General features: G+C 38.6%; 1 protein-coding gene across 6 annotated transcripts; it reads right to left on the bottom strand.

The window, feature by feature from the left end:
* On the bottom strand, positions 1 to 26,789 carry LOC119905013. 6 transcript variants are annotated; one of them, XM_038721685.1, is made up of 7 exons: positions 26,667 to 26,781; positions 5,713 to 6,033; positions 5,239 to 5,310; positions 2,331 to 2,429; positions 1,853 to 1,890; positions 1,608 to 1,766; positions 1 to 680 (listed from the first exon to the last, which is right to left on the bottom strand). In XM_038721685.1, the coding sequence occupies exons 1-7, from the start codon at positions 26,704 to 26,706 to the stop codon at positions 606 to 608; spliced, it is 804 nt and encodes a 267-aa protein (XP_038577613.1). In that variant the 5' UTR covers positions 26,707 to 26,781; the 3' UTR covers positions 1 to 605. The 6 variants fall into 6 exon arrangements, with proteins under 6 accessions (XP_038577613.1, XP_038577612.1, XP_038577608.1 ...); XM_038721684.1 differs by lacking the exon at positions 26,667 to 26,781 and adding an exon at positions 9,112 to 9,215; XM_038721680.1 differs by lacking the exons at positions 1 to 680; positions 1,608 to 1,766; positions 1,853 to 1,890; ... (1 more) ...; positions 5,239 to 5,310; positions 5,713 to 6,033 and adding exons at positions 15,704 to 16,197; positions 18,113 to 18,153; positions 19,386 to 19,484; ... (1 more) ...; positions 23,860 to 24,192; positions 24,651 to 24,980 and having other exon boundaries at positions 26,667 to 26,789.
* Positions 26,790 to 27,128: the final 339 nt, after the last annotated feature.

Raw genomic sequence — 27,128 nt, 5'->3', positions numbered from 1 at the left:
TAAATAAATAAATTTATTGTGCTACAGCCGTGTCTAAAAGTGCCCTGAAGATTGTATTTCTACAGACTGTTGAAACATCACACCTGTTTACAGACATCACACATCGGAAATAATGTTTTATATTAGCCTTTACCAGTCAAAAATAGTGAACTCAACTTTGAACCTAAAAACCTTAGGCCTACGCTAACCTGCTAACTTTATCAAACATAATCAAACATTCATTATTTGTCTTAGCCATAACCAAAAAAATGGATAATAATACTTTGACATATATAATAACTTAATAAAAAATGTACTTACAATAAGGCAGAAGTAGTGAAAGTAGCTCTAACCTGAAGCGTGCTGTTGAGGCAGCAGATTGGAGGTTATGTTACTGAGGACAGAACTACTCTTACAACTGTTCTTACTTTAAAAAGTCAGACACAAAAAAGATATTTGTGTGAATATGTTTCAGCTTATTTACACAGTTACGTATTCAAACTGTTGGCCTCAGAGAGTAAATGTGGAGCTAAGTAACAGTAGAGTACACAGGAGGATCATCTTCCAGATGGCCGGCATCAGAGCTCGCCTCCACCCGAGGAACAGAGTAGACGACGTTATCATCGTCACCACGGAGCTCTGTTGGACTGTTTGGAAAAATTCACCTCAGAGTAGGTGAATTTACTCGAGTGGTCTTCAGCCTGGAAAAGAAAACAGAGTATGTAAAGAATGTTTTAATCTTACATCCAAAGTCCAAAGTTGAGGTAGCAGGTGCTTTGTTGAGTTACTCTGTTTAATTACTGTTCTGCCTCACACTGTATCTGTATTTCCTGCAGTGGTGGATGTTTTGATGAACTGGGTGAATGTTCATTCTGTGCCACACTTCAGAGTCTGTTGGTGTGTTTTAACTGCACTAATAACTCAAGTACTGCCTGCTCTGATTATTAAATGTCATGTAAACACCTTAACAAGCTTAGCAAGGCAGTAAATTAAACAGGATTACTAATTCATTGATATGGAGGCTCAGTGGTTTCAGCATCTGCAACAAGATGCTGCAGATGTTTTACCAGTCTGTGGTGGCCCTGTCTTTTATAATGCCTTGTGTGGGCCAGACCGTGATGCTAACATCCTCATTAAACTAATTAGGAAGGCGCAGTGAGCTGGACTCTCTGGGTCCATGTTGGTTAGCCTGCTGGACTTAAAAATTGCATTTTTAAATTTTCCAAAACTTCTGGCAAAGTGCAATAAATTTTTTCTTTTAACTTATACATTCATTTTGCAGATCGTACTGCAGTTTGCGCAGGAGCATGCCCGTGACTAAAGCACATAGTTTTTGATTGACATTTGTTCTTGCCTGATTGTTTGTACAGTCTGTCTGATAAATGACTCTTGAAGGTGACCTGTGGAAATTTCTATCAAACAAGCAGTTTGAAAAAACATGTTGCATGCATTTCCTTCCTCATGAAGCATTTGCAAGGCTACTTTTTAAAATATTTTTTAAACCTGCTTTGTTCACATCCATGTGTAGCCTACTAGCCAGCAGACTTTTGCTTTCTGTCTTTGCACATTGCTACAATTCCTGGAAGGTTTCTGAGCCCAAAGCTAAAATCCTATAACTTTTTCCTTACTGTATTTTGAAATCTGGATTCAGAGACAGAGCTGTAGTCATCAGTGGATTCAGGAGTTTTTTTGTGGGTATATTTGGCGAGAGTGTAAACTGAAGAGATTTCCACAGGAGCAGATCTGCTGTGTCTGTCCTCTCTGATGTTCTCATACACTTGGTTGGTCTACAGGAGGACAAGGTTTGGTTTGAATTAATAAGAGCTAGTTTCACAAAAAAAAATAATGAAACTCAGATGTTCATCAAACTCACCTCTGTGACAGAAGGGTACTCTGTTTCCACTGGAGCTCCTGAAAAACACATTATATTTACACTGCACTGATGAAACAAACTGATTCTGTTGTCCATAAAAACTTCAGTGTATGACTTGTATGCAGCCTGATTTGCTGTCAGGTGTGCTACATGTTTATTTGGCACAGAGCTCAATATGTTAAGTAGCATAATGATAGTTGGTGTTGCAAGGCACAATAAGCATCAAGCTAGCACCTCTGTGATTGCAACCTTTATGCTGAGCAGCAGTTAGGTTAATTTAAGATTGTTATTGTCATTATTCTGCTTGTTTTTCTAGTCAGTCCTCCTGAGCTTAGATGTTGTTAGTTAAGTGTCTCTGCTTTTCGTGCATTCACAACATTTCCGTTCAAGTAAATTTACGTGGAAAGAGACAAACTGTAAAAATAGGAAGTTTCAGTTTAGTTGCCTGCTGGTCTGTGTGTGTTTCCTGTTGCCTCACCCTTGGGTTTAGAAGACCTCTTCCTGCAGTATATCACCACAGCCAGTAATAAAAGGACAATCATTATGGCCAGAGTCAGACCGACAGGCAGCCACACATCTGTAATAGATTGAGGAGAAGAACAAGTTTACAGTGTTACATTGCCACACACACCTTAATGTCATGTACAGAACTCTCATTGAAAAGAGAAGGCATGCATACAGTATACATACACATATTTAATTTCGTATACACATAAATACTAATACATACGTAAACCCCTGTATGGTAATATGATGCAATGTACACTTTGAATGGGAGTTTCTATTTGAGTTGGGCATACTTTACTCATATCATATACAATGTTATGGAAAATACAAATTTCTGATTGGCTAGCAGGCATCCAATAAAATCATACAACAGACTCCAGACAATAATTTAGCCACTGTTCTAAACTAATACTTAAGGTATATATAACTGCATGAAACCCTAGCAGCAGTATTTGCTGAAGTTACTACATGCTACCAGTTATGCTCACTCTCACTGGTGAAAAAGACTGAACTACAGAGAAACTTTAAAGGAACAGTTTGACTGTTTGGAAAATATGCTTTTTTCGCTATCATGCTGTGAGTTAGATGAAAAGATTGATACCAGTCTGATGTCTGTATGGCAGTGTTAAATATGAAAGTACAGCTAGCAGGTGGTGGGTTCATATTACCTGAGCGTAGTCTTGCAGGTACAACACTAAATAAGAGGTATCTACTTTGCACAGTATTTTATTTGGGATCCTGCACATAAAACATAAGAATATGGTATAATGTGAAGTGTCTTAGCTAAGCACAATGACTAAAGTAGGAGGAAACAGCTAGCCTGTCTTTGTCCAAAGGTATCATTTACATTTATCTGACGCTTTTATCCAAAGCGACTTGCAATTGCTGTACATGTCAGAGATCACACGCTTCTGGAGCAACGAGGTTAAGTATCTTGCTCGGGGACATAATGGTGCATGGGTCACAGTGGGGGATTGAACCCAGATCTCTCACACCAAAGGCATGTGTCTTATCCACTGTCCCATCATCCCTACATATCACAATTAAGGTTGCCACTCGCCCCTTAAAATACGTAATAATATTTCTGAGTTGTCTTTAATACAGCATCCCATGCAAATCATCCCACCCACGTTCTGTGAATACTTCTCCTTTTCTACCTCTGATTGCTGCCATTGTTGGTTTCATTAATACTGTCAGGTTCAGGGCCAATCGGAGTCAGATAAGGGCGGGTCTCTGGGCAGAGAGTCGAGTTGAGATAACGGCGGCGGCAGCTAAAGAAACTACTTTTAATCCACTGATGTTCATGATGATAATCGAAAATCCTTTGCAAAAGTCTTTTCAATCAAATTGTTTCAAACCATTTGTTTTAGCCTATTTATAGTTAATAAGTTATGGACATGTTGATTTAATAAGTTAATAAAGTTCATAGTTCACATCCTATTTTTTGTGGTCTCACTGTCACACATTGTTTGCATATGTTTAATATTGCCGTAGCTGTGTATCCAGGGTTAGGGTTAGTGAGTTAATCTGTTGTATGTTTTAAGTTATGATATACAACTACTGGCACACCATCGGGCCTGTCATTGCCGGGCCCCCAAGGGGTGTTGAAGGTGGCAACCCTAATCACAATCCACCTACCTGCACATCTAAAGCTTACTCTGTTTTCATATATCTCAAATCTTAAATCTGTACAAAAATGAATGTGCAAGCTAGGCTAACCGGCAGCTAGCTGTGGTCTCATATTTAGCAAACAGATGTGAGTGTTATCTATCTTCCCATCTAACTTCTGGCAAGAAAGTGGATTTGTATTCAAAAATGTCATACTTTTCCTTTAAAGGAGCTATATGTAGTTTTTTAAAGGAAACAAATCACTTTTTTATTACCTGTGGGTTTGGGGTTGTATTCTCACGTAAAAATTATCCACTTACTGTGTTTTTCTGTTAACTCTGATGGCCAGTGTGCCTAATCCTATGTGAAGGGTTAGCTAACGGTAGCATGTATCTGCAGCTGTTAGCTTCGTAACGTTCAGTTTAGACTTATTTGTTGTTATACCATTACTCAGGTACACAGCTTCTTCATCCATCTCGGGCGCTGTAACTTATGTGACCCACATAGTATAAAATGCAACATAACGGTGCAGGACAACAACACAGTTGAAGACCCATTCACTACAACGTTATTTGCTGCGGTATAACTGTTACAAAGTGTGGTAACGATCGCATCTATAATATTCAGTCCAGCTCACTAATCCAATATATTTAGTTGTGCTGACATTGCTGAGCCTCTGGTGAAAGATACAGTTACTGGCAAGCTGTCTTCCGGTGTTTCGGTCCCTGTGTCAGATTCTGCTCGCTCACTAAAATGCTTCAATATGTTAGACACACAGTCTTAAGATGCATACACAGACATATCTCTTCTATTTCACTAGCTTTTATTTGAGTTTCTCAAAGAGGATTCTCTGATTAGCCTTACCGAAAAGCTAAAAGTTTACACACACAAGTTCTCACACAGCTGTGATTGGAGCGTTGAGAGGAAATGACAGGACTCACGATTGGTCGGTTGTACAAATCTGGAACAACTGAAGTGTCCTGTATAAATCTGGATGTCATTTGTGTTTGATGGATCTATATCTTGCAATATTGTATAAACAAGCACTTCAATAAACTCATGTACTTGCATAAAACATGCCGATCTAGTGTACATATACACAGTAACACACATACATGCATACAGAGACAATGCACACATTCTGGTTCACAGCTTTGACTGAGACCTTCTCCATAGACACTGGCTGAGAGGCTTTGCTAGGTGCTGAAAGGACAATTACTTGTTATGACTTTCAGTCATTGACTTTCATCTATCAAACAGTGTGGATGTACCTCGAGGTGATGCTGTCCCAGTCTGCTGCTGGTCAGTCTGAGAAATCTGTGTTGGTTTGGAGGCTGATGGGTCTGATGTTGAAAAAACAGAGATGTGAACAACAAAAATGTGCAGAAAACCTGGTGAGAGAAACTAATGTACAGACTGTGTCTGTGTGTGAGCTGAACTGTTTTACATTTACATTCATCCGTGTTCACTGGGGATTTATATCAGCAGCTGTTAGTGAAAACTTTCTTCAGACCTCCAGAGACATGAACAAACATTTTACTTCTCTCATTTTCACTTTAACTTAATACCATGCAGTGATACACTAATATTTCAAATGATCATTACATTGAGTGTGTTCTTTATCAGGAACTAAGTGGTGTTACATAATGAAATTATCATGTGAGTGTGTCTTTATCAGCTGTTGGTGTTAAATGAGAATCAGGAACAGTAAAGAAACATTTTCATGACTTTTAGTAGAAACTCACCATCTACAACAATGATTTCAAACTTGATGTTTGATCCACCCAGACCACAGCTGTACAGTCCTGAGTCAGACTTGGTCAGCTGTGTGATGCTCACGACAACATTTTCCCCTCCTTCATATGTGATGCTGTATCTGCCTCTCTGATCTCTGACACCAGTTGTGTGAATGAGGATGTCCTCTGGTTTACATTCTCTCTTGCAAAAGAACATCGAGGTTCCATATGAAGAAAAGGAGCATCCAACTCTGATATCTCCTCCTTCAGTTCCTGTATGGACAGATGTGATCTGGGCATTGGTGAGACCAGTGTTTCCATCCTGCAGAGCTGTTGAAAAGATGAACAACAATAGTTACTGTCTGAACTTCCTGTAAGATGCTGCAGTCTGATCACAACATGTGCGGCTTCACATTCACCGTAAAACTTATTAATTAATAGCCGAGTCCCAAATAGCCGTCTATCCCGTTTACTGGCATGGTGTGGAAAACATTTTGACAAATAAACGCAGTCTCCACTAAATGCCTGGTTTGGTTTTTACAGTTCTAGTTCTTTGGATGTTTAAAACCTCTTAACCTAGCTGGGTCACCCGCTTGAGCTGCTTCTAAGCGGCTTAGATCGTTAATACAAGTATGATCGTTAATACAAGTATGATCAATGTGTCAGTATGGACACGCTACGCATCCTTAGATCGGTTAGATTCTCCACGATTTAATCGTTCAGTTCATTTAACGGAAACAATGAGCCAAAGTCTAATTCCATAGATTTACCAGTGCAGCCGGCATGGTACAAGAGAAAAAAATGCAGACTATTACCTTTAAAGCGCTCGTTAAGTCCAAATGTGTCCCTTCCTTTATTATTAAGTGCCTTTAGCCTTTAAGGGTCCACCAATCAAAAGAATCAAAACAGCTTTCCTAAAAAATAAGTCCATTACTTTCTATCTACTAACTTCTGCCACACTTCTCTCATCCTGCACTGTGTTGTTTGGTATGTTTGTTTTCGTTACATTGCTGCCTACAAAATAAAAGTGCATAAGCCATCTGTCGGGGCTAGATCAAACTAATTTGATATATTTTTTATACAAGTAATACTCATACTGTTTGAAATAAATAAACTGTTTTCATAGTAGTTTCAGTTTTGTGCAAAAGAAATTAAAGGCCTTTACCATTTGGACATCTGTCCCAAATATAGGCAGGGTCAATTCTGTGATTTTAGCAAATAAAAGCCCGGGCTATTTCTTGAAGCCAATTTCTTGTTTGTAATTATTTTATAAATTCGGATGATTTATTTTGAGAATAGTCTTTTGGATTTATTGATCGCTTTTGTATTTAGCTGTTCTGATTAACTTAGGTTTCGGTCAGCTGTGGAAAGAGGAAGAGGTGTGTCTGAAGAGGTCTTTTGGGTCTAAACCTACGGGCAGAAACTAAAGTGCGAGGAACGACACAGTCTTTGACCTCATATTTAGTTTGACAGTATTTTTGTTGTTCGTTTTGCTTTAAATAAATAATCAAAGGAAATGAGCGACTCAAGACTTATATTTTGATCACTTAAACGTGAGAGTCAGACGTAGAGCCCTGCAACCTGGCACAGCGGTTTTAAATTAAATAAAGACACTGTTAATCAAAGTTTTATGGTACAGTCACACTGGGAGTTGCCCAGTTCAACCAGTCTGTCACTGAGGATCATAGACTGGCTCTGCAAGTGAATGTCACTGTTGACATCTCTGTCCTTCTTTTAGCCATCATCTTTTATACTTCCCTACATAAATAAAGGTTTCAATCAATCAAATGTAAATTATAAAAGTAACTGCTTCCCTCCAGATCTTTAGTTTTTTTTACTTTTCCTGCTTTTATGGCTTTTGATATTTCTTTTCTTTTCTCTCCCCTCCTTTCTTCCCTTTTCTCTTTTCATACAACAGTGAGTCATAAAAAAGGATAACTGTTTGCACAATAATGAAACACATGTAAAACTATTACATAGGTTTTTATTTCAGTAATAACAATCATTTATAACTGTCTGTCACACACCAAGACACAAAAATATATCTATAACAGTAACATAGCACCAACAAAACACTATGAAATACTGGTTTTTTTTTTTTTTTTTATAGTTTTTCAACCACAAATACAAAAGCTCACTTTCAACATTATCTTATTTTACACTCTTTCTTCCCATTAACACTCTCCTGTGGTTTGAATCCTACCTCTCGGGGCGTTCCTACAATGTATTGTGGCAAGGACAATTATTTTCCTCCCACTGCCTCTCCACAGGGGTGCCCCAAGGCTCAGTGCTAGGGCCCCCTACTCTTCTCAATTTACACCACCTCACTGGGGCCAATCATTCGCTCGCACAGCTTCTCTTTCCACTACTACGCAGACGATACGCAACTCTACCGCCATATCTGCGTGGATGAAGGCTTGCCACCTTCAACTAAACCTCTCTAAGACTGAACTCTTGGTCATTCTTCTATCCCCTTACAATTATCTTGTAGTGATTGCATTTTTTGTTAACTCTTACTTCTTTCCCTAGGTTTTTACCCCATTGATGTGATATGTGCTATTAGCTCTGGCTGTATTTATTGCTGTTCTTACTACTATGTATTGTCAGTTGTAACTGCATTTGATGCTCTGTTGATGCTTGTATGTTGTTCCTCAAATGTAAGTTGCTTTGGATAAAAGCATCTGCCAAATGAGTAAATGTAAATGTACCACAGATGTTTTAATGTGATTTAAATCATTTTTTATTTAAGTTCTTAAGTCAGTGCAGTTTTATTTTGTTTCTTTTTGTCTGTAGGTTGTGATAACTTTTTGAAAAATGTACTACAGTTATTTCAAATATTGCGAAGCTACAACAAAGTCCACTAACAGTCAGGGTAAAGAAACTCTGTCACCATAAAAATACAACAAAAAGCAACAAAATTGCACTTTCTTACATTTGAAAACGAGTAAAGCCGCAACAACAGGTTGGGATTTGACTCTTTTCTTCATATATGATAATTAACAATATATATTTTTAGATTTTGGGAAATTTTAATGGACATTTCTCATTATTTTCTCAATATTTCATATTTTCTGACATTCTATTGACAAAACGATGAATGGATTTACATTTGAACTTTTTATTTCTGTGAGGTTATTGTCATCTGTACCTTCATTTTTAAAGTAAACTGATAATAACAAAGTAACTGTGTAAGATTACGCCCTTAATTTTCCTTCCTGATGTGCAGTTTATTTTGAGGAAGTAAAGTAAAGAACCACAGCTCCAACATCCATGAAAGTGCCTCTGGTTATCATATTTAACCATATAAAGGACTCATGAGAAACTGTTACACTACTGACCAACAAAGAAAATAAAGAAACAAAATATTATAACAAGAGAGAGAGACAGAAATCCAAAGTGAATACTCACAGAGGAAGAAGAAGCAGATCAAAGTGTGACGGACTTTCATGTTGAGGCTCTGGTGGTTTACTGCTGCCCCTCTGACTTCTTTACTGACAAATCAGGAACTTCTTACTTCATAAAATGATGTAGTCCCTCCTCCAAACACAACACACACACACACACACACACACACACACACACACACACACACACACACACACACACACACACACACACACACACACACACACACACCTCCTCGTCTCTCCTCTATCTGTAGTCTTATGTAAAAACATGTCATTAAAAGTTATTGTTAGTGAATTCATTGACACGGAGATGAACCCCTATGCTCTTCAGTGTGTCTGTACAGTCCAAAATTATACATTTTATTCATCCATTTTGTTCATTATTGAGTCTAAAATGTTTTGTTTTCTTAGCCTCTGTCTCATCCATTACTATCATGGGATCTAAAACTTGTTGGGTATTATCCCGTACGCACAAAGGCCACTTGACAACAAAGTGCCTCATGTAATCAAATTAAAAAAACCAGTTGTTAATTTATACAGAGCTACCACAAAAATATTGATCCAACTTTTCTGTTTTAATCTGGGGCCTAAGTCCTTTTTGGTCCGTTTTCTCTATTTATGCATTTGGTCTTATAAACCACATGTAACACCATGTGTTTGGTATCTATGGATTCAGAAGACCCTAAGCTAACATAATCACGCATGTTATGTGCTTATAAAGGAAGTATGATTGAAAAATGCACAATAAAATAGAGAATTTCATAAGTGATAATTAGATTTTTGTGATTTATTAATGAAAATCACACCTTATACATCAATAGTGAACAGTTTTGGAACTCAAAACATGTTTATCCAACCCTTTGTGTCACATCCATATGCAGGTTTTCAATTAAATGTGCCTAGAACAATGATGTAATGCAGCCTTTTGTGAAAATGTCCCAGGCCTTTTTTATGGAAAGAGAGCAAGGGGAGTAGGAGGGAGAGACAGGGGACGACAACGAGGACAAGTTCAAGGAGGAAGAGTTGGAAGAAGAGGAAGAAAAGGACAAGTTAGAAGAGGACAAGGGCAATAAAAGGAGAGGGTATGACAGCCATCTCTGATGAGATTAGCGCCACACTTATTGATCATGTGATCAACCAGAAGAGAAAGTGAACTGAGAGTCCAGTCCAACTTGAGTGGCTTTACAGTGGCGTCTATAATTCGAACCTTCAGAAATGAGAACAGGAATGCAACTATCTAATGACTATTTCAGCATTACAGTATTGTAAAATACTGTAATGCTGTCTGGCAAGAGAAAGTCTTGTGGGATGAAGCTTAACTTTGCACTGATATATCCTAAAATTTACTATTATGAAAAAAGTGTTTGCCATTTGATGCAAATGCTTGATTTTGGGACGTGTTTATGGTATTTTGAATGCAGTGTTTCATTTTGAAGGACATATGAGGCATTTGTACTTGTTCTGTACATTTGATCATTAAGGTGGAGTTGCAGCTATCTTCGACTCTAGCCTACTAATCAGCTCTAAACCTAAACTAAACTATAACTCATTTGAAAGTCTTGTTCTTAGTCTTTCGCACCCAAGTTGGAAATCACTGCAACCAATTCTCTTCGTTATAGTGTACCGAGCACCTGGCCCGTATTCTGAATTCTTATCTGAATTTGCAGAGTTTTTGTCAACTTTAGTCCTTAAAACGGACAAAGTTATTATTGTAGGGGATTTTAATATTCATGTGGATGTTGAGAATGACAGCTTTAGTACTGCGTTTATCTCTTGTTAGATTCCATTGGCTTCTCTCAGAGTGTTCATGAACCGACTCACTGTTTTAACCACACCCTCGACCTTGTTTTGGTGTATGGTATTGAAATTGAACATTTAGTGGTGTTCCCACAGAATCCCTCTTTGTCCGACCACTGTTTGATAACTTTTGAGTTTGTATTGCTGAACTACTTGCCATTGGGCAAAAATTTCTATACAAGATGTCTGTCTGATAGTGCTATAGCTAAATTTAAGGATGCGATTCCATCAGCTCTAAATACATTATCTAGTCACAAAGTAACGGAGGACTCCTATGCTAGTTTCAGTCCCTCCCAAATCGATCATCTTGTTGATAGTGCTGCAGGCTCGCTGCGAATGACACTCGACTCTGTAGCCCCTCTAAAAAAGAAAATACTAAAACAAAGACGGTTAGCTCCATGGTATAATACTGAAACTCGCAAAATAAAGCAAATATCGCGGAAACTTGAGAGGAATTGGCGTTCCACCAAAGTGGAAAATTCTTGTTTAATTTGGCAAGATAGTCTTAAAACTTATAGGAAGGCCCTCCGTAATGCTAGAGCAGCGTACTACTCGTCATTAATAGAGGAAAATAGGAACAACCCAGTTTCTTTTCAGCACTGTAGCCAGGCTGACAGAGAGTCACAGCTCTATTGAGCCAAGTATTCCCATAGCTCTCAGTAGTTATGATTTCATGAGCTTCTTTAATGATAAAATTCTAGCTATTAGAGACAAAATTCACCAAGACCTGCCCTCAACTGGCACCGACTTATCTCTTAACTCAGGAACCTTAGAAACAGCTGTAGAACCAGATACATGTTTAGACTGTTTTGCTTCCTCAATCTTTACCAACTAACTTCAATAATTTCTTCATCTAAACCATCGACCTGCCTCTTAGACCCCATCCCGACTAGGTTGCTTAAAGATGTTTTACCCTTAGTCAGCACCTCTATACTAGATATGATCAATCTATCTTTATCAACAGGCTATGTACCACAGTACTTTAAAGTAGCTGTAATTAAACCTCTTCTGAAAAAGCCCAAACTTGATCCGGATGTTTTAGCCAACTATAGACCTATATCTAACCTTCCATTTCTCTCTAAGATTCTGGAGAAAGCAGTTGCTAAACAGCTGTGTGACTTTCTACAGAGCAATAGTTTATTTGAGGATTTTCAGTCAGGATTTAGAGCTCATCATAGCACAGAGACAGCACTGGTGAAAATTACTAACGACCTCCTTATTGCATCAGACAAAGGACTTGTCTCTGTACTGGTTTTATTAGATCTTAGTGCTGCATTTGATACCATTGACCATCAGATCCTATTGCAGAGACTGGAATATTTCATTGGCATTAAAGGAACCGCTCTAAGCTGGTTTAAGTCCTATTTATCAGATCGATTTCAGTTTGTACATGTTAACGATGAGTCCTCCATGCATGCCAAAGTTAGTCATGGAGTTCCTCAAGGATCTGTCCTCGGACCAATCCTCTTCACTTTATATATGCTTCCTTTAGGCAATATTATCAGGAAACATTCCATAAGCTTTCATTGTTATGCAGATGATACTCAGTTATATCTATCGATCAAGCCAGATGAAACTCATCAGTTAGCTAAACTTCAAATGTGCCTTCAGGATGTTAAAACCTGGATGACTGTAATTCTCTAATGTTAAACTCAGATAAAACTGAAGTTATTGTTCTGGGGCCTAAGCACCTCCGTGACGCATTATCTAAAGATATAGTTTCCCTGGATGGCATCGCCCTGGCCTCCAGCACCACTGTGAGGAATCTTGGAGTTATCTTTGAGTAGGACATGTCGTTTAAGTCTCACATTAAGCAAATTTCAAGGACCGCCTTTTTTCACCTACGTAATATTGCGAAAATCAGGAACATCCTGTCTAAAAATGATGCAGAAAAACTAGTCCATGCATTTGTTACTTCTAGGCTGGATTACTGCAATTCCTTATTATTAGGCTGCTCGAAAAAGTCCATTAAGACTCTTCAGCTGATCCAGAATGCTGCAGCACGTGTTCTGACAGGAACCAGGAAAAGAGATCACATTTCTCCTGTTTTAGCTTCTTTGCATTGGCTTCCAGTAAAATCCAGAATAGAATTTAAAATCATTCTTCTTACCTACAAAGCTCTTAATGGTCAGGCACCATCTTATCTTAAAGAGCTCATAGTACCTTACTACCCCACCAGAGCACTGCGATCCCAGAATGCAGGGTTACTTGTGGTTCCTAGAGTCTCCAAAAGTAGACTAGGAGCCAGAGCGTTCAGCTATCAAGCTCCTCTCCTGTGGAACCAGGTTCCAGTTTGGGTTCAGGAGGCAGACACCATCTCCACATTTAAGAGTAGGCTTAAGACTTTCCTCTTTGATAAAGCTTATAGTTAGGGCTGGCTCAGGTGAGTCCTGAACCATCCCTTAGTTATGCTGCTATAGGCCTAGACTGCCGGGGGATTTCCCATGATGCACTGAGCTCCTCTCTCCTCTACTTTCTCTCCCTCTGTATGCAACCTCATCCCATTATTGCATGTTACTAACACAACTTTCTGGTAGTCTTGTGCTTTCTCGTCTCTCTCCTCTCTCTTATCACTTCCTGCAGGTTTTCTGGCTCTGGAGCTGTGGAGTCTGGATCTGTGGTTGCGGGTCACCTGCTGCCCCCGTGTTCCTGCTCGACACCCTCTGCTGCAACAACTATTGTTGCTAGTCTTATTGTTATTATTGTTATTATAATCATTAACATTACGATTGTTACCATTAACACTATTATAAATATCTGTACCATTTTTCATTTAGTCTATAGCAACATCACCTTCACTGTCTGTACCTCTGTGTGTATATTGTGTAGGCTGCCTCCCTCCCCTCTCTCTCTCCTTACATCCCTCTCTTTTTCTCTCTATTCCTCTCCTGCTCTCTCTCTTTCCCTCCCTCCCTCCCTCCTCCCTTCACCCCAACCGGTCAAGGCAGATGGCCGCCCACCCTGAGCCATGGTTCTGCTCGAGGTTTCTGCCTCTTAAAAGGAAGTTTTTCCTTGCCTCTGTCGCCTAGTGCTTGCTCTTGGTGGGAACTGTTGGGCTTCTGTAAATATCATCACAGAGTACGGTCTAGACCTGCTCTTTTATGGAAAGCGCTGTGAGATAACTGTTGTTGTGATATGGCGCTATATAAATAAAATTGAAATTGAAACATCTTACCGAAGGACTGCAGTTGAAAATTAGTCAGCAGGCTAACACTGGCTCATTTAAAGTAATGCTGATTAATGTGTGTTGTCCTTAATAATAATAAATAAATAAATAAATAAAAAGTTTGTGTGTAGAGTTTTGAAAAAAGGAGATATAGTTCTGAAAGTGTGTATAAGCAGTTGTAAAAAACACTAAGTGGGGTTGTAGCTGAAGAGGAGGGGCAGAGAGTCGACAGTGTTCAGTGTTTTCAGTGTTGTTGTCTGCTGTGACCACTGTTCCTCTTTAAATGCAGTTTCTCTTCAGATGTTCACTGTTGTCATTTGGTCCATGTGGAGACAGTTTATATATATATATTATATATACCAGAAAGTCTCTTGATATCCAATCTATTTGTATAGAGAGACCTGGGCAAAGTGGAGGATATATACCCTGAAAATTGTTTTGGTGGTCTTTGTTTTTTCAGTTATCTGTGGACAGCTTGAGTCATGACAGGGCAGCAAAACTGATTTTTACATTGTTCATTCTTTATTGTGATGAGAATCTACATCCGCTTTTATTCTTCCATTATCTATTAATACACACAAAGTATACACAGGACAATATAATTACTTTAATTAACTTTAATTTAAGAACAGTAAATGGAAGTAAAGTAAATATGCTTTGTAGGAATGCTAGTTTTAACTTTGTGTTGGACTCTGCGTTGTGGTGGGTGCTGGGTGTTTGTTAACAGTCGCAAATTTTATTTTTACACATTAGCTAGCATTACACAATGACAATTTGGTTCTGTAGGAGAGCAGAAAAGAAGGCACCAGGAGCACATAGACGTCTTATACTTTGGATTTGGCCAGAAAAGCCATCCTGAGTTGTTTACATCCGTCCACAGGCTGTCATAAGAAATCAAGACAAACAGGGAAGGTTTAATTGTTATAGTTCTGGACTGAATCTAAACTGTAATGGAACCACTTTGGTGTAGGTCTAAGTGCTTTGTTTCAGTTTTACATTTTTTCCTGTTACTGTTTTTCACGATTGCTTCAACACATTTCTTGAAATGACGCCTTTTTTCTAAACAATATACACCAATCCACAACTTCCCACCCAATTCCCCAAACATCCTACTGTCAAGTCTAAATGAAGCTCTTCACCCAAAACCATTTAATTTTGCTGAAAAACCAAACTTTGCCCTCAGACATAACACACAAGCCCTCAGAGACACACACTACAACACAGTCTGACACACTGGTGAGATAAATTCAAAAGAATACTACAAAAACTGGTTATTAGTAATGTTGCTTGAGGTTCTCCCCCTCAGAAACTTTTTTGATGAACACAAAAGAAATAACAAATGTACATTTGAACATTTTTTATTCCTTGTGCTGTACAGTAGAACACAGATAACAACAAATCATTCTGCCCCAGCGTCCTGTCTTTGGTCTGAGACAGGCCAGAGATTCTTGTCCTCCACCTCCTCCCTACTCTTCTTCCCTCCACCACTTCCTCCTCCCTCCTCCTCCCCTCTACTCCTCCTCTTATCCCATATCCTCCTCCAACTCCTTCTGTTCCTCTTCCTTCACCTCTTATGCTCACTACTGCTCTTCCTCCTCCTCCTCCTCCTCCCTACTCCTCTTCCCTCTACCACCTCCTCCTCTCTGGTGTCCTCAACCTCTTCCTTCAGATTTCTCTGGATCAATTGTTCCAAAACTGAATGAACTGAGTCTAAAGCTTCTGATTGGTGTGTTATCAATTATGACTGTCTGTGTTTCCACCTGCTTAGTTGAGCAATGAGAAATGAAGGGATTTGTGTTTATAGTTTAAGAAAATGGGTGTGCTTTTTTTTAAAAATTGAGTTTTATTTCAAAAGTCTGCTTCTGGTGTTTACGCAATTGAGAAAAACTGTAAAACCTGCTAAAGATCATGTGGACTGCTTCTTAGTGAGAAAGTGTTAATCTACCTGAATACCTGAGTTTATGGCAGAGTTGCAGTGCTCAGTGAGACACAAACAGCAGCATTTGTGTTGTGTGTGTGTGTGAGTGTAGCGTAGGTCTGGTTCTGATCCCTGCTGGCTGGATCAAGGCTCTCGTAGGTGGGTTCAGATGTAGAAGCTGGATGACAGTTCTCATAGAGGGCGATCTGAAAACAAAAAAATCACAAATATTTTGACAGAGAATGACCTACAGTGAAATACAGACACATCCCTTTATATACTTTTTGTGGAGGTGACTCCTGAGAGCAGGAGGCAGGAAACGAAAACCAACACATTACAACAACTTTGTACATGAGGGTGGAGACAGAAGCTCTCTGCTAAGCTATATGTTGAAGAACAGATGAGTGATTTTGATTATTTTACCCACTGTGAAACCCGTCCCAACTCGAGTCCATTGTCCACAAACTTTCTACAGCAAAGGTTTAAAGTCTCTGGTGGGGCTGTTAATATGTTTGATGGTTTTAGGTGGAGTGTCTAAAGTAAATAAATAAATAAAGGTAACGTACAAAAATTGTAAGACATGATGTGGCAATCCCAAGCGACAGCAACATCAAGAAGAAGGAACACGAGAAGCTTGAGAAATATCAAGGGCTGAAACAGGAGCTAGAAAAGATGTGGAAAGTAAGAGCAACAGTGGTGCCAGTGGTACTCGGAGCACTGGGGCTGTGACCCCCAAACTTGGAGAGTGGCTACAGCAGATTCCAGGTAAATACTGCGCAGAACCCTCAAACTCCCAGGCCTCTGGTAGAGGACCCAAGCTTTTCATTTTTGGCCCTTACAGAATTAACGTTAATCCGCCAACATTTGTCTTTTTAAGCAGTGAACCTGTTGTTAGGGTCAGAGTGAATCTGAGATGTCAGAACTCAAGACTCACTCACTGTGTGCCCAAAAGATGTTTATGTTAACACCCTCTTAATTTTACACCTATATGCAGTGAAATGCTGCACTGTAGGCGTGAAGAAAAGCTGCGCTGCAACACAACAAGGTGACTAAACACAGCAGAGTTCAGTAAAGAAAGGATCAGCATGTTAAAATATCCCCTGATTCCAATCCTGAAGATTGGCTAAGGACATCTTTAACTGTTATAATAATCTTTATTTGTAGAGCACTTTTCAAAAACAAGTTACAAAGTGCTTTAACAAGTGTAAAGACAATAATACAAAAACAATACAAGATAAAAGCAAGAAAACATTGAAAAGACTAAAATACACGTTTAAGTTAAATATAAAATTAGTAAAATAGAATAAAATAAAAGGGATAACATAAAGTCAAATAAGATCGGGAAAGGCTCTCCTATAAATGTATGTTTTAAGAAGGGACTTTAAAGAGTTCACTGATTCAGCTGACCTGATTTCCTCGGGCAGGCTGTTCCAGAGCCTCGGGGCCCCGACTGCAAACGCTCTGTCCCCTTTAGTTTTCAGTCGAGACTCTGGAACAGACAACAGACCTCTGCCCGAGGATCTCAAGGTACGTGCTGGTGCGTATGGGACTAAAAGGTCAGAAATATAACAAGGCGAGAGGCCATGAAGAGCTTTAAAAGTGATCAATAGAATTTTAAAGTCAATTCTAAAACATACTGGGAGCCAGTGTAATGAAGCTAAAATAGGAGTAATGTGGTCATATTTCTTTGTTCTGGTTAAAAGCCTGGCAGCTGAGTTCTGGAGTCGATCAGTAGATTTTTGGGATAAACAAGTGAAAAGGCTGTTGCAATAATCCAGGCGTGATGAGATGAAGGCCTGTAAAATGGTCTCTGTGTCCTTAAAAGTTAACATAGATTGAATTTTTGCTATATTTCTAAGTTGATAAAAACATGATTGAACTAGCTTTGTGGTGTGCTGCTCAAAATTTTAATTACTATCAAACCAGACACCAAGGTTCTTTGCCACAGGCTTAATGTGATTTACTAGGGAACCAGCAGATGGCAGTATTTGTTTTGCCATTTGCTGGGACCCGATGACCAGGATTTCTGTTTTATCTGAGTTCAGCTGGAGGAAATTGTTGTCACCTGCACGGGTACATCTTATCCAACATGAGAGTAATCAAAGAGTAAAAGAAAGTCACCTCCACGTTTGCGCCATCTGAATTTCCTCTGTTCTGCAAACCTGTGAAACAGACAAACATTTTTTCTCCATTAAAATGATGAACAAACAGACAAAAACAAAACTTTCAGTACAAAAATGGCATTCCATAACTTTAACCCGTACTCACTCCATGACTAGTCACATATGGACGCATGTTCAAGGCCCATCAGTGTCAGTTTGGAACGCACTGGGGATCCCTATAGTTCATAGTTCAATGCAATGGGGGAAGTCAGTTAGTTTTTGACGGAAAGGTAAGTATATGATATTTAACAGAAAAGACTGATTAAGGAGATGGTTGGGGTGGATGGAGGGCCAGAACCCAGACTTTGTTCGTGTCCCATGTGAAACAACAAGTCAACATTATTTTTATTTAAGTTAGGCAAGTAACATAAATTGCGTAAGTTAATTCACGTGTTAAATGACGTACGTAGTTATTTTAACCCAATCCATGATCTCTTCCTAACCACAACTAAGTAGTTTTGTAGCCTAAACCTAACCAAATTGCAATGTTACACAACTGTGATAAGTTTCAAAATGGCGATGTTTCGAAATGCTAGCGTTTTATTTTGTAACCAGATGCATATATTGTTGCTAACTTTACCGGTGGTTGCATATTTATTGTTGCTTAGTGTTGCTAACTTCACTGTGGAGCCCTAAATGTGTAAAAATTCAAAAGGGGTACCCAGGGTGTTAAAAAGTGATGCCAAAGGGCCTTGACCAAGCGTCAAAATGAAACGGGTTGGGAGTGAGAATGTGTTGATCCACTAATTGTTGACCACAGTGGTGGACTGACCAACTGACAATACCATCTCTAGAGCCACACCCCTAGCATGGCTACAAAATACTGCTGATGTCTCTACACTGATCTAACTAGTATTTGCACACTGTAGCCTTCAAGTTTACAAAAAGGAAGCAAAGCTATGTATTTCCAAATTTCTGTCTGCATGCAACTGAAATGTCAGTCCTTCCAACTCCCCACCTTCCTCATGTAGCATTTAGTTGAATTTGTTTATTTCTATATTGTGTCTTTCTTGTTCATTACATTTTGTGGGTGTGTGAGTTCAGGGACAGTCTGTTGCTCAGATTTGTTCCAGAGAATTACATGAACAGAGCCACACTGTCAAACTACAGAATGTATTGATGCAAGTCTTTAAAACTTTGACATGAGTGTCCTGACTGAACTGTCATTTTTGATGAGAAATGGGAAGTTTCAGTTGTTAGCGTTACTGTGTAAGTGTTTCCTGTTGCCTCACCCTTAGGTTTGCTGTTCCTCTGAATACAGATTATCATCAGTGCCAGCCCTGATATGATGACAATGATGACAAGAATAGGAACAACATACAGCAGCACATCTGTGTGAGGTTGAAGAAAAGAAAAATTTTTTTTTTTACAGATGCTTCCTAATTGATGAATGATGATCATGAATAATAATTTTGATTAAATTATCACAATTCGGAATAACATCTTATCCCCATATCAATCTGGTTCAATCTGTGACAAAAGGTGACCATTGACATTTTCTCCCCATTCGATAAGGGACAGCTAACTGGTGCTATTTTTATCGACCTTTCCAAAGCTTTTGATATGTTGGATCATTATATCCTGCTTGACAAGCTTTATGCAATAGGTTTGAATCAAAGTGCACTGTTATGGTTTAATTCTTATCTTCACAATGATTTATTGGTTGATAAAGGGGTTCCTCAAGGTTCCACTCTAGGACCGCTTTTGTTCTCGATTTTCATTAATGATTTATCACGCATCTGTTCCATCTGTAAAGTTCATCTTTATGCTGATGATACTGTTATTTACACTGCTGACTCTGACATTCACTGTGTCCAAAACAGATTACAAGATGACTTTATTATGACGCAAAAATGGCTTCATAATAACAAATGACCACCTTGTGCTCTTAATTTGCATCTTTATTTTGAAGATGGGTCTTCCATGGTGAAATTGGATTAATTTAAATTGGACTGTCGACTGATCCTGAGCTTACCTTTTAAACCTCACACTGATTACATCACAAAGGCTATGTGCAGACTGCACGCCAAGGCAGTTCATATGTGACTCAGATCTGATCTTTTTATGACAGTGTAAACAGGCCAAGTCACATGGAATCTGATCTTTTCCAGTTCGGAATTGGGCCACTTCCATATGTGGTCCAAATCTGATACAGATCGGATCTTTTTAAATGCGACCTGAGTCTGGACACTCAGGTCGCATTTAAAGTGAGTTGTGGGGCAGTTGCGTTGTACAGTGCCGAAAACTGTAGGGAGAAATGTGATCCGTGAGACGACAGTGAAAACCGGGAGTGTTTTGCGAGCTTTCAGGCCGCGGACAGTTCACACTGGAGTCTGATATGGGCCACATTTAAGCTATAATGTGAACTGTCAAACAAAAAAAATCGGATCTGGGAAAAAAAAACGGAATTGAGCATTAAGGCCTGCAGTCTGAATATAGCCAAAAATAACATATTGCTGTCTCAGTTCACTCTATAGATCTATAGATTTATAGTTAATTGTTTCACATTTGAAGTCAGGAATAGGTCAACGCCACAGTTGATATTTCCCATTATAGACTAGGCTGATATCATCTACATGAAGACATTGTTCTTAAGCCACTTCATGTGGTATTTAACTCTCTGTGTAGATTTGTTATGAAGGGTCCTTTGAAAAACTCAATATTGTGTAATGCATAAATCACTAAATTGGCTTCAGCTTAATTCAGGAAGAGACTTCAATTGGTTTAAATTTATTTTCAAATATGCCAATTTCAATTGTCCTCCATATCTGAAAGTACTCTCGGTTCCTTGTAGTTCTACATATTCACTTAGAGAAATGCAATATCTTGTCTTTGCTGTACCAAGAATCTTCTCAGCTGCTGGACCTAAAGCTTTTCATTATGAGGCTACTTGTGATTGGAACAATCTCCCTCTTTCTTTGAGATCCATCTAATCTTTTTGCAGATTTAGGTTACACTTCACTATCTTAACAATGTGTGCGCATGCTACTGATGCTGTACTCATTAGTATTGCTTGTAATTTGTTTCATGTAATCATCTAATTGATTTACCTTCTTTGGATTTGACCTTTCTTATGCGATACTTGTTTTCACTAAATCTCAATTGTTTTACAGGTCCTGATTGTGTAATTAGTTGTTTTGACTTGTGTATCTCAACTAAATGTGATGTACTTATTGTACGAGATATGACATGTCTGAACCTTGATGTGTCTTTTGTTTTTAATTTTTTGTAATTTGCTGAAAGTTTATTGGAAATGTTTAAAATTCTATTTTCATCGTCATTGGTCTGGGGTGAGGGTGCAAGCTGCTTTGTAACTCAGTTGTTTTGAATATTTGTTCTGTGCTTTTGTATTTTCTGTACTAGGTATGTTGTGTTTTTTCTGTTGTATTATGTATGTGTATCTGTGGACCCTTGTGAAAACGAGATGCTACATCTCACGGGGCTATCCACTAATAAATTGAAATTCATTAGTGGATAATAATAGATTCAAATTGAAATTTAACATGTGGGCCTGTTCATGCAGTGCTATCAAACTGTAGAAGAATCTTTTTTTGAAGAAACCTTTTCTGGAACAAACTGTGTTCTTTCTCATTGGGTAGGTCAAAGGTTTTCAGTCAGAGCTCATCAAGGTACACACAAGTATCATGATTCTTTAATTTTATTCTACAGTAGCATTTCACCATGTTTATGGAAAATACTGATTTCTGATTGATTAGTTAATTAATCCAATAAAATCATGTTACAGGACACGTCATACATAGTTCCAAACAACATTTTAACCACTGTTCTAAATCAGTACTGAAGCTATATGTAACTGCATGCAACTAACAGCATTTTCTACAGTTGCTAACAGTTATGCTAACTCTCACTAGTGAAAACTACTTAACCTTGGGTGAATCATGTGTATATCATTCTTCAGCTGATTCTGGAGCACAGTGTCTTCAACTAGGGACAGTTTGGTCAAATCAAATGATTTTGGTGCAGCCATTGCTCATTCTGGTCCTTCATATTGTACTACAGAGAGCCAAAATCCCACCGATCAAGGGAGCTTGTGTTTCACTAGCCTTCATTTCACAATGTATTTCCTCAGTGTTCCTCTGATGGCTCTAGAAAGATACAAGTTGACAGGAAAAGACGTATGTGGATGAAGCTGACATGTGATTTGTGTTTGATGGAGCTATGTCTTAATGTCTGCTATGTCTGCAATACAGTATATACACATGCACTTTAATTAACTCATACTTGCATGAAAAACATGCAGCTCTATTGTACGTGACACATTAACGCATAAACATGCACACAGAGACAATAATACACAAACTCTGATTTCACAGCTCTGACTGGAACCTTCTCCAAACTGGCTGAGTGGCTTTGTTAGATGCTGGAAGGACAATTAGATGTCATTGCTTTCAGTCATTGACTTTCATCTATCAAACAATGTGGGTGTACCTGCTGTTGCTGTTGCCGCAGTCTGCTGCTGGTCAGTCTGAGAACTTAAACTCTGTGTTGTTGGTGTGGAGGCTGATGGGACTGCTGTTGAAAAAGCCACTAGAGTCATAGATTGACATTGGGATTTAAAAATAAGGGAAATATTCAGGCACCTCGCCCTGGGTCACCACCCTACCACTGTTCACCTAAACATACATTTAGATAAGGGTACACACAGTAAATCCTAAAATTAATACTGGGCAACCACTTACTTTAAAATATCAACAGTGCAACCGGTCAGAATGTGATACCGGGTTGAAAGGGAAATGCTGTGAACATCCCTACATGGTATAAATTAAAAGACAAAAGGGCCTCACAGGGCTCTGTGCTAACCTTTTTCCCAAGGAGCACATGTACTGGACCTTAAAATGTTGTCAAAGCTTTTGAAAACAGATTTCCTGAAAATTAGACAAATTGAGGAAAGTCTTTACAACATGGACACAGCTGTTTAAAACACCGAGCAGTGATATAGAGAAAGCAGAGAAAACAAACGTTTCACAGAAAACTCTACTGTGATTGGTGCATTGCGGCTTGTGGCATGTGGGACCAGCACTCTTTATGTAAACAAGATTAATGAACAATATTTAAAATAATAACTTTAGTAAAACAGATGTAAAATAGAACAAGGCCTCTTCCTGTTGCTCTCAGGAGGAGGCAGCTGGAAGGAGCACATATTGACACACTAGCTGTGTTTCCATCAACGTTTTTTAATGCACATTTTAAAGTATCGCATCAGAAAAGGGTGATGGAAACGGCAAAATTCGAAAGAAAATCCATTATTCCGCCAATAAGTTTTAAGCTCGCTTGAGGTGGTTATTGCCTTTGTCGAAAAAGAGTATATGCGCTAAATGGGAGATTTAAAAAACATCAGATTCGAACGCAGGGCTCCTTGGTGAAAAGCAACAGAAGGAGAGAAAGAGAATGGTAAACGGGAGAATCCCAGGAAAAACTGATTGACAGGTATGGGTAGAGGAGGTTTTGGTTTTAAAATGGTTAGAGCTGTGAAAGACAAAAACATGCAGATAATGTACATTTAAAATCCTGATAAGAGAAATGGCTGTACAGTCTGTCTGTATGTCAGCTGAACTGTTTTAAATGAACAGTTCACAGAGATGGGAATTTCAAACAATAGCAGCTGTCAGTGAAAACTTTGTTCAGACCTCCAGAGGCATAAACAAACATTTTCATTCATTTTTATTTCACTTTAAGAAAACTCACCATCTGTGACAATGATCTCAAACCCCCGGTAGGAATCTGGTAATAAACGTCTGTCCAGACAACACCTGTACCGTCCTGAGTCAGACTTGGTCAGCTGTGTGATGCTCACATACACAGATACATCTGTCAGAGATCGTTCTGTATATCTGATGCTGTATCTGCCTCTCTCAGCTGTGAAACCAGTTGTTTCAACAAGAATGTCTTTCTCTTTACATTCTTCCTTGCAGAAGTACTTCCTGCTTCCAGAGAAAATAAAGGAGCATCCAACTACAATATTTCCTCCAGCTCTTGTATAGAGGGATGTTTCTTCAGGAGGACTTCCATCCAGCAGTGCTGTTGAAAAGATGAACAATCAATAGTTACTATCTGTACTTAACATGATGCAGTCTGATCACAATAATTACAGTTTCAAATGTGATCCACAGTTACACTGGGAGCTGCCCAGTTCTACCAGTCTGTGACTGCTTTGGATTCTTACAGCAAAGATTCAGAGCATCATAATCTCAGCCTCTGCACACAATTTGATCATTGATCTTTATATATGAAAAAGTGATTAATATTCTGTGATTGCAGGTGAAAAATACTCGGAAATAAACTGTTAAAGAAAATATTCACTTCAGAAGCACAAACTGTTAAAACTTTATACTTAAGTATAAAAAATATGTGTGTGTGTGTGTGTGTGTGTGCGCGTTTATCAGCCTGTTGGTTTTATTTGAGAATCAACCAGTGAACAGTGAAGCTTTTCTTCAGACGGGAAACAAACATTTTCATGACTTTTAGTAGAAACTCACCATCTACAACAATGATTTCAAACGTAATGTTTGATCTGTCCAGACCACAGCTGTACAGTCCTGAGTCAGACTTGGTCAGCTGTGTGATGCTCACGAAAACATTATCTAAAAAAAATCCTCTTTCATATGTGATGTTGTATCTGCCTCTCTGATCTCTGACACCAGTTGTTTCAATGAGGATGTCCTCTGGTTTACATTTTCTCTTGCAGAAGAACTTCCTGACTCCACGTGAAGAAAAGGGGCATGTAACTGTGATATCTCCTCCTTCAGTTCCTGTATAGACAGATGGGATTTGGGCATTGGTGAGACCAGTGTTTCCATCCTGCAGAGCTGTTGAAAAGATGAACAACAATAGTTACTGTCTGAACTTCCTGTAAGATGCTGCAGTCTGATCACAACATTTGCTGCTTCACGTCACACTGGGAGCTGCCCAGTTCAACCAGTCTGTGACCGAGGATCATAGACTGGCGCTGTTATTTTGTTTTTAACATCTCTGTCCTTCTAAAAGCCACTTTTTATTATCCGCTGTATAAATAAAGGTTTCAATAAATCAAATGTAAATTATAAAAAGTAACTGACTCCCTCCAGATGATTTAACGTGTAGAGTTTTATTTTTTCCTAGTTTTGCTGCTATTATGGTTTTTGATTTCTTCCTTTTCTCGTTTTATACAACAGTGAGCCATAAAACTGTGTGAAAAATGACACATGTAAAACTACTACAAAGGTTTGTATGTCAATAAAAACATTCATTTAGAATTAAATATTAATTTCAACCAAAGTGGAAAACAGAGTATACAGCATAACAGACAGAGCACCAAGAAAACACTATGAAATACTGAAATCAGCATTAAAAAGGAGAACCAGACAAAATATGCACATAAACATTGTCGGTCAGGTCAGTTTTTACAGTTATTCTCAATTGATTAAACACATTTTGTGAAATTATGCCTCTTTTTCTCGAATACTCTAAACACAAATCCACAACTTCTCACCCAATTCCCCAAACATCCTATTTTCAGATCAAAATGAAGCTCTGCACTCAAAACCATACAGTCTTGCTGAAAAACCAAACACTTGACCTCAGACATAACACACAAGCCCTCAGAGACACACACACTGCAACACAGTCTGACACACTGGTGAGATAAATTCAAAACAATACAACAAAAACTGGTTCTAAGTAATTGTTGCTTGTGGTTCTCCCCCTCAGAAACCTTTTCACACGCTGAACACAACAAAAGAAATAACAAATAACCTATAATAATAATCCTTTACCTCTTACTCCTCTCTATACTGCTCGTCCTCCTCCTCTTCTTCTTCCTCTTCCTCCTCTCTCATGTCCTAGACCTTTCTCTTTAGATTTCTCTGGATCGATTGTTCCAAAACTGAATGAACTGACTCTGTCCCTTTTTTCTATCTATTGAAGCTTCTGATTGGTGTGTTATCAATTATGACTGTCTGTGTTTCCATCTGGGTAGCTGTGTGCTAACTGAGCTCAACCTGTGCTGATTGAGTGAACAATATTGAATGTTAGTGTTTTCTCAATGACTACATGGTGAAGGCAATGAGAAATTAAGGGATTTGTGAGTAGAGTTTAGAGAAATGGACGTGTGCTTTTTGAAAAATGGAGTTTTGGTTTTGAAATTTTTGTTCAAAAGTCTGCTTATAGTGTTTAAGCAATTGAGAAAAACTGTAAGCCAAAAAACCACAAGAGCTCAGTGAGACTTTCAACATTCTGTTACACTCTTACAACTGACTTTTTTTACATCAGAGCTTTAGCAGGATTTGTTAGATGTGTGACTGTAAACAGTGATCAGTAGGTTAAGAAAAATGATTTAATGTGATGTAAATACATTTTTATTTATCCAATTCTTAAATCCATGCAGATTTCTTTTCTCCTCTAACCATGTAAGATTATGCCCTTCATTTTCCTTCCTTATGTGCAGTTTAAACAAAGAAAATAAAGAAAAACTACATAACAAGAGAGAGACACAGAAATCCAAAGTGAATACTCACAGAGGAAGAAGAAGCAGATCAAAGTGTGACGGACTTTCATGTTGAGGCTCTGATGGTTTACTGCTGCCTCTCTGACTTCTTCACTGACAAACCAGGAACTTCTAACTTCTTTAAATGATATAGTCCCTCCTCCAAACAACACACACACACACACCCCATCATCATCATCTATATTTCTACTGCAGGGTTTCCTGCGCATTAATGTATGTTGTACATGCAGAGAAAGAAATTATATCACATGTTTCTTTTTGTTTTTTAAAGCAACTAGATGAAACACACAGATGAAACCATGGTATCCTATGACGTGACTTCTTTGTTCACCTGCATCCCCACCATAGAGGCAGTAGAAACTGTTAGGAAATGGCTAACACAAGACAACACCCTGGACAACAGAACTAGCCTCAGCCCTGACCAGATCTGTAAATTACTCGACCTCTTTCTAAACACCACCTACTTCCAGTA

This window comes from Micropterus salmoides, unplaced genomic scaffold, assembly GCF_014851395.1.
Source record: "Micropterus salmoides isolate LMB-PRFRI ecotype aquatic unplaced genomic scaffold, ASM1485139v1 Ms_hic_scaffold_16, whole genome shotgun sequence".
NCBI lineage: Eukaryota > Metazoa > Chordata > Actinopteri > Centrarchiformes > Centrarchidae > Micropterus > Micropterus salmoides.
Note: the sequence above shows the minus strand (reverse complement) of the source record. Positions and strands in the feature narration are given on the sequence as shown.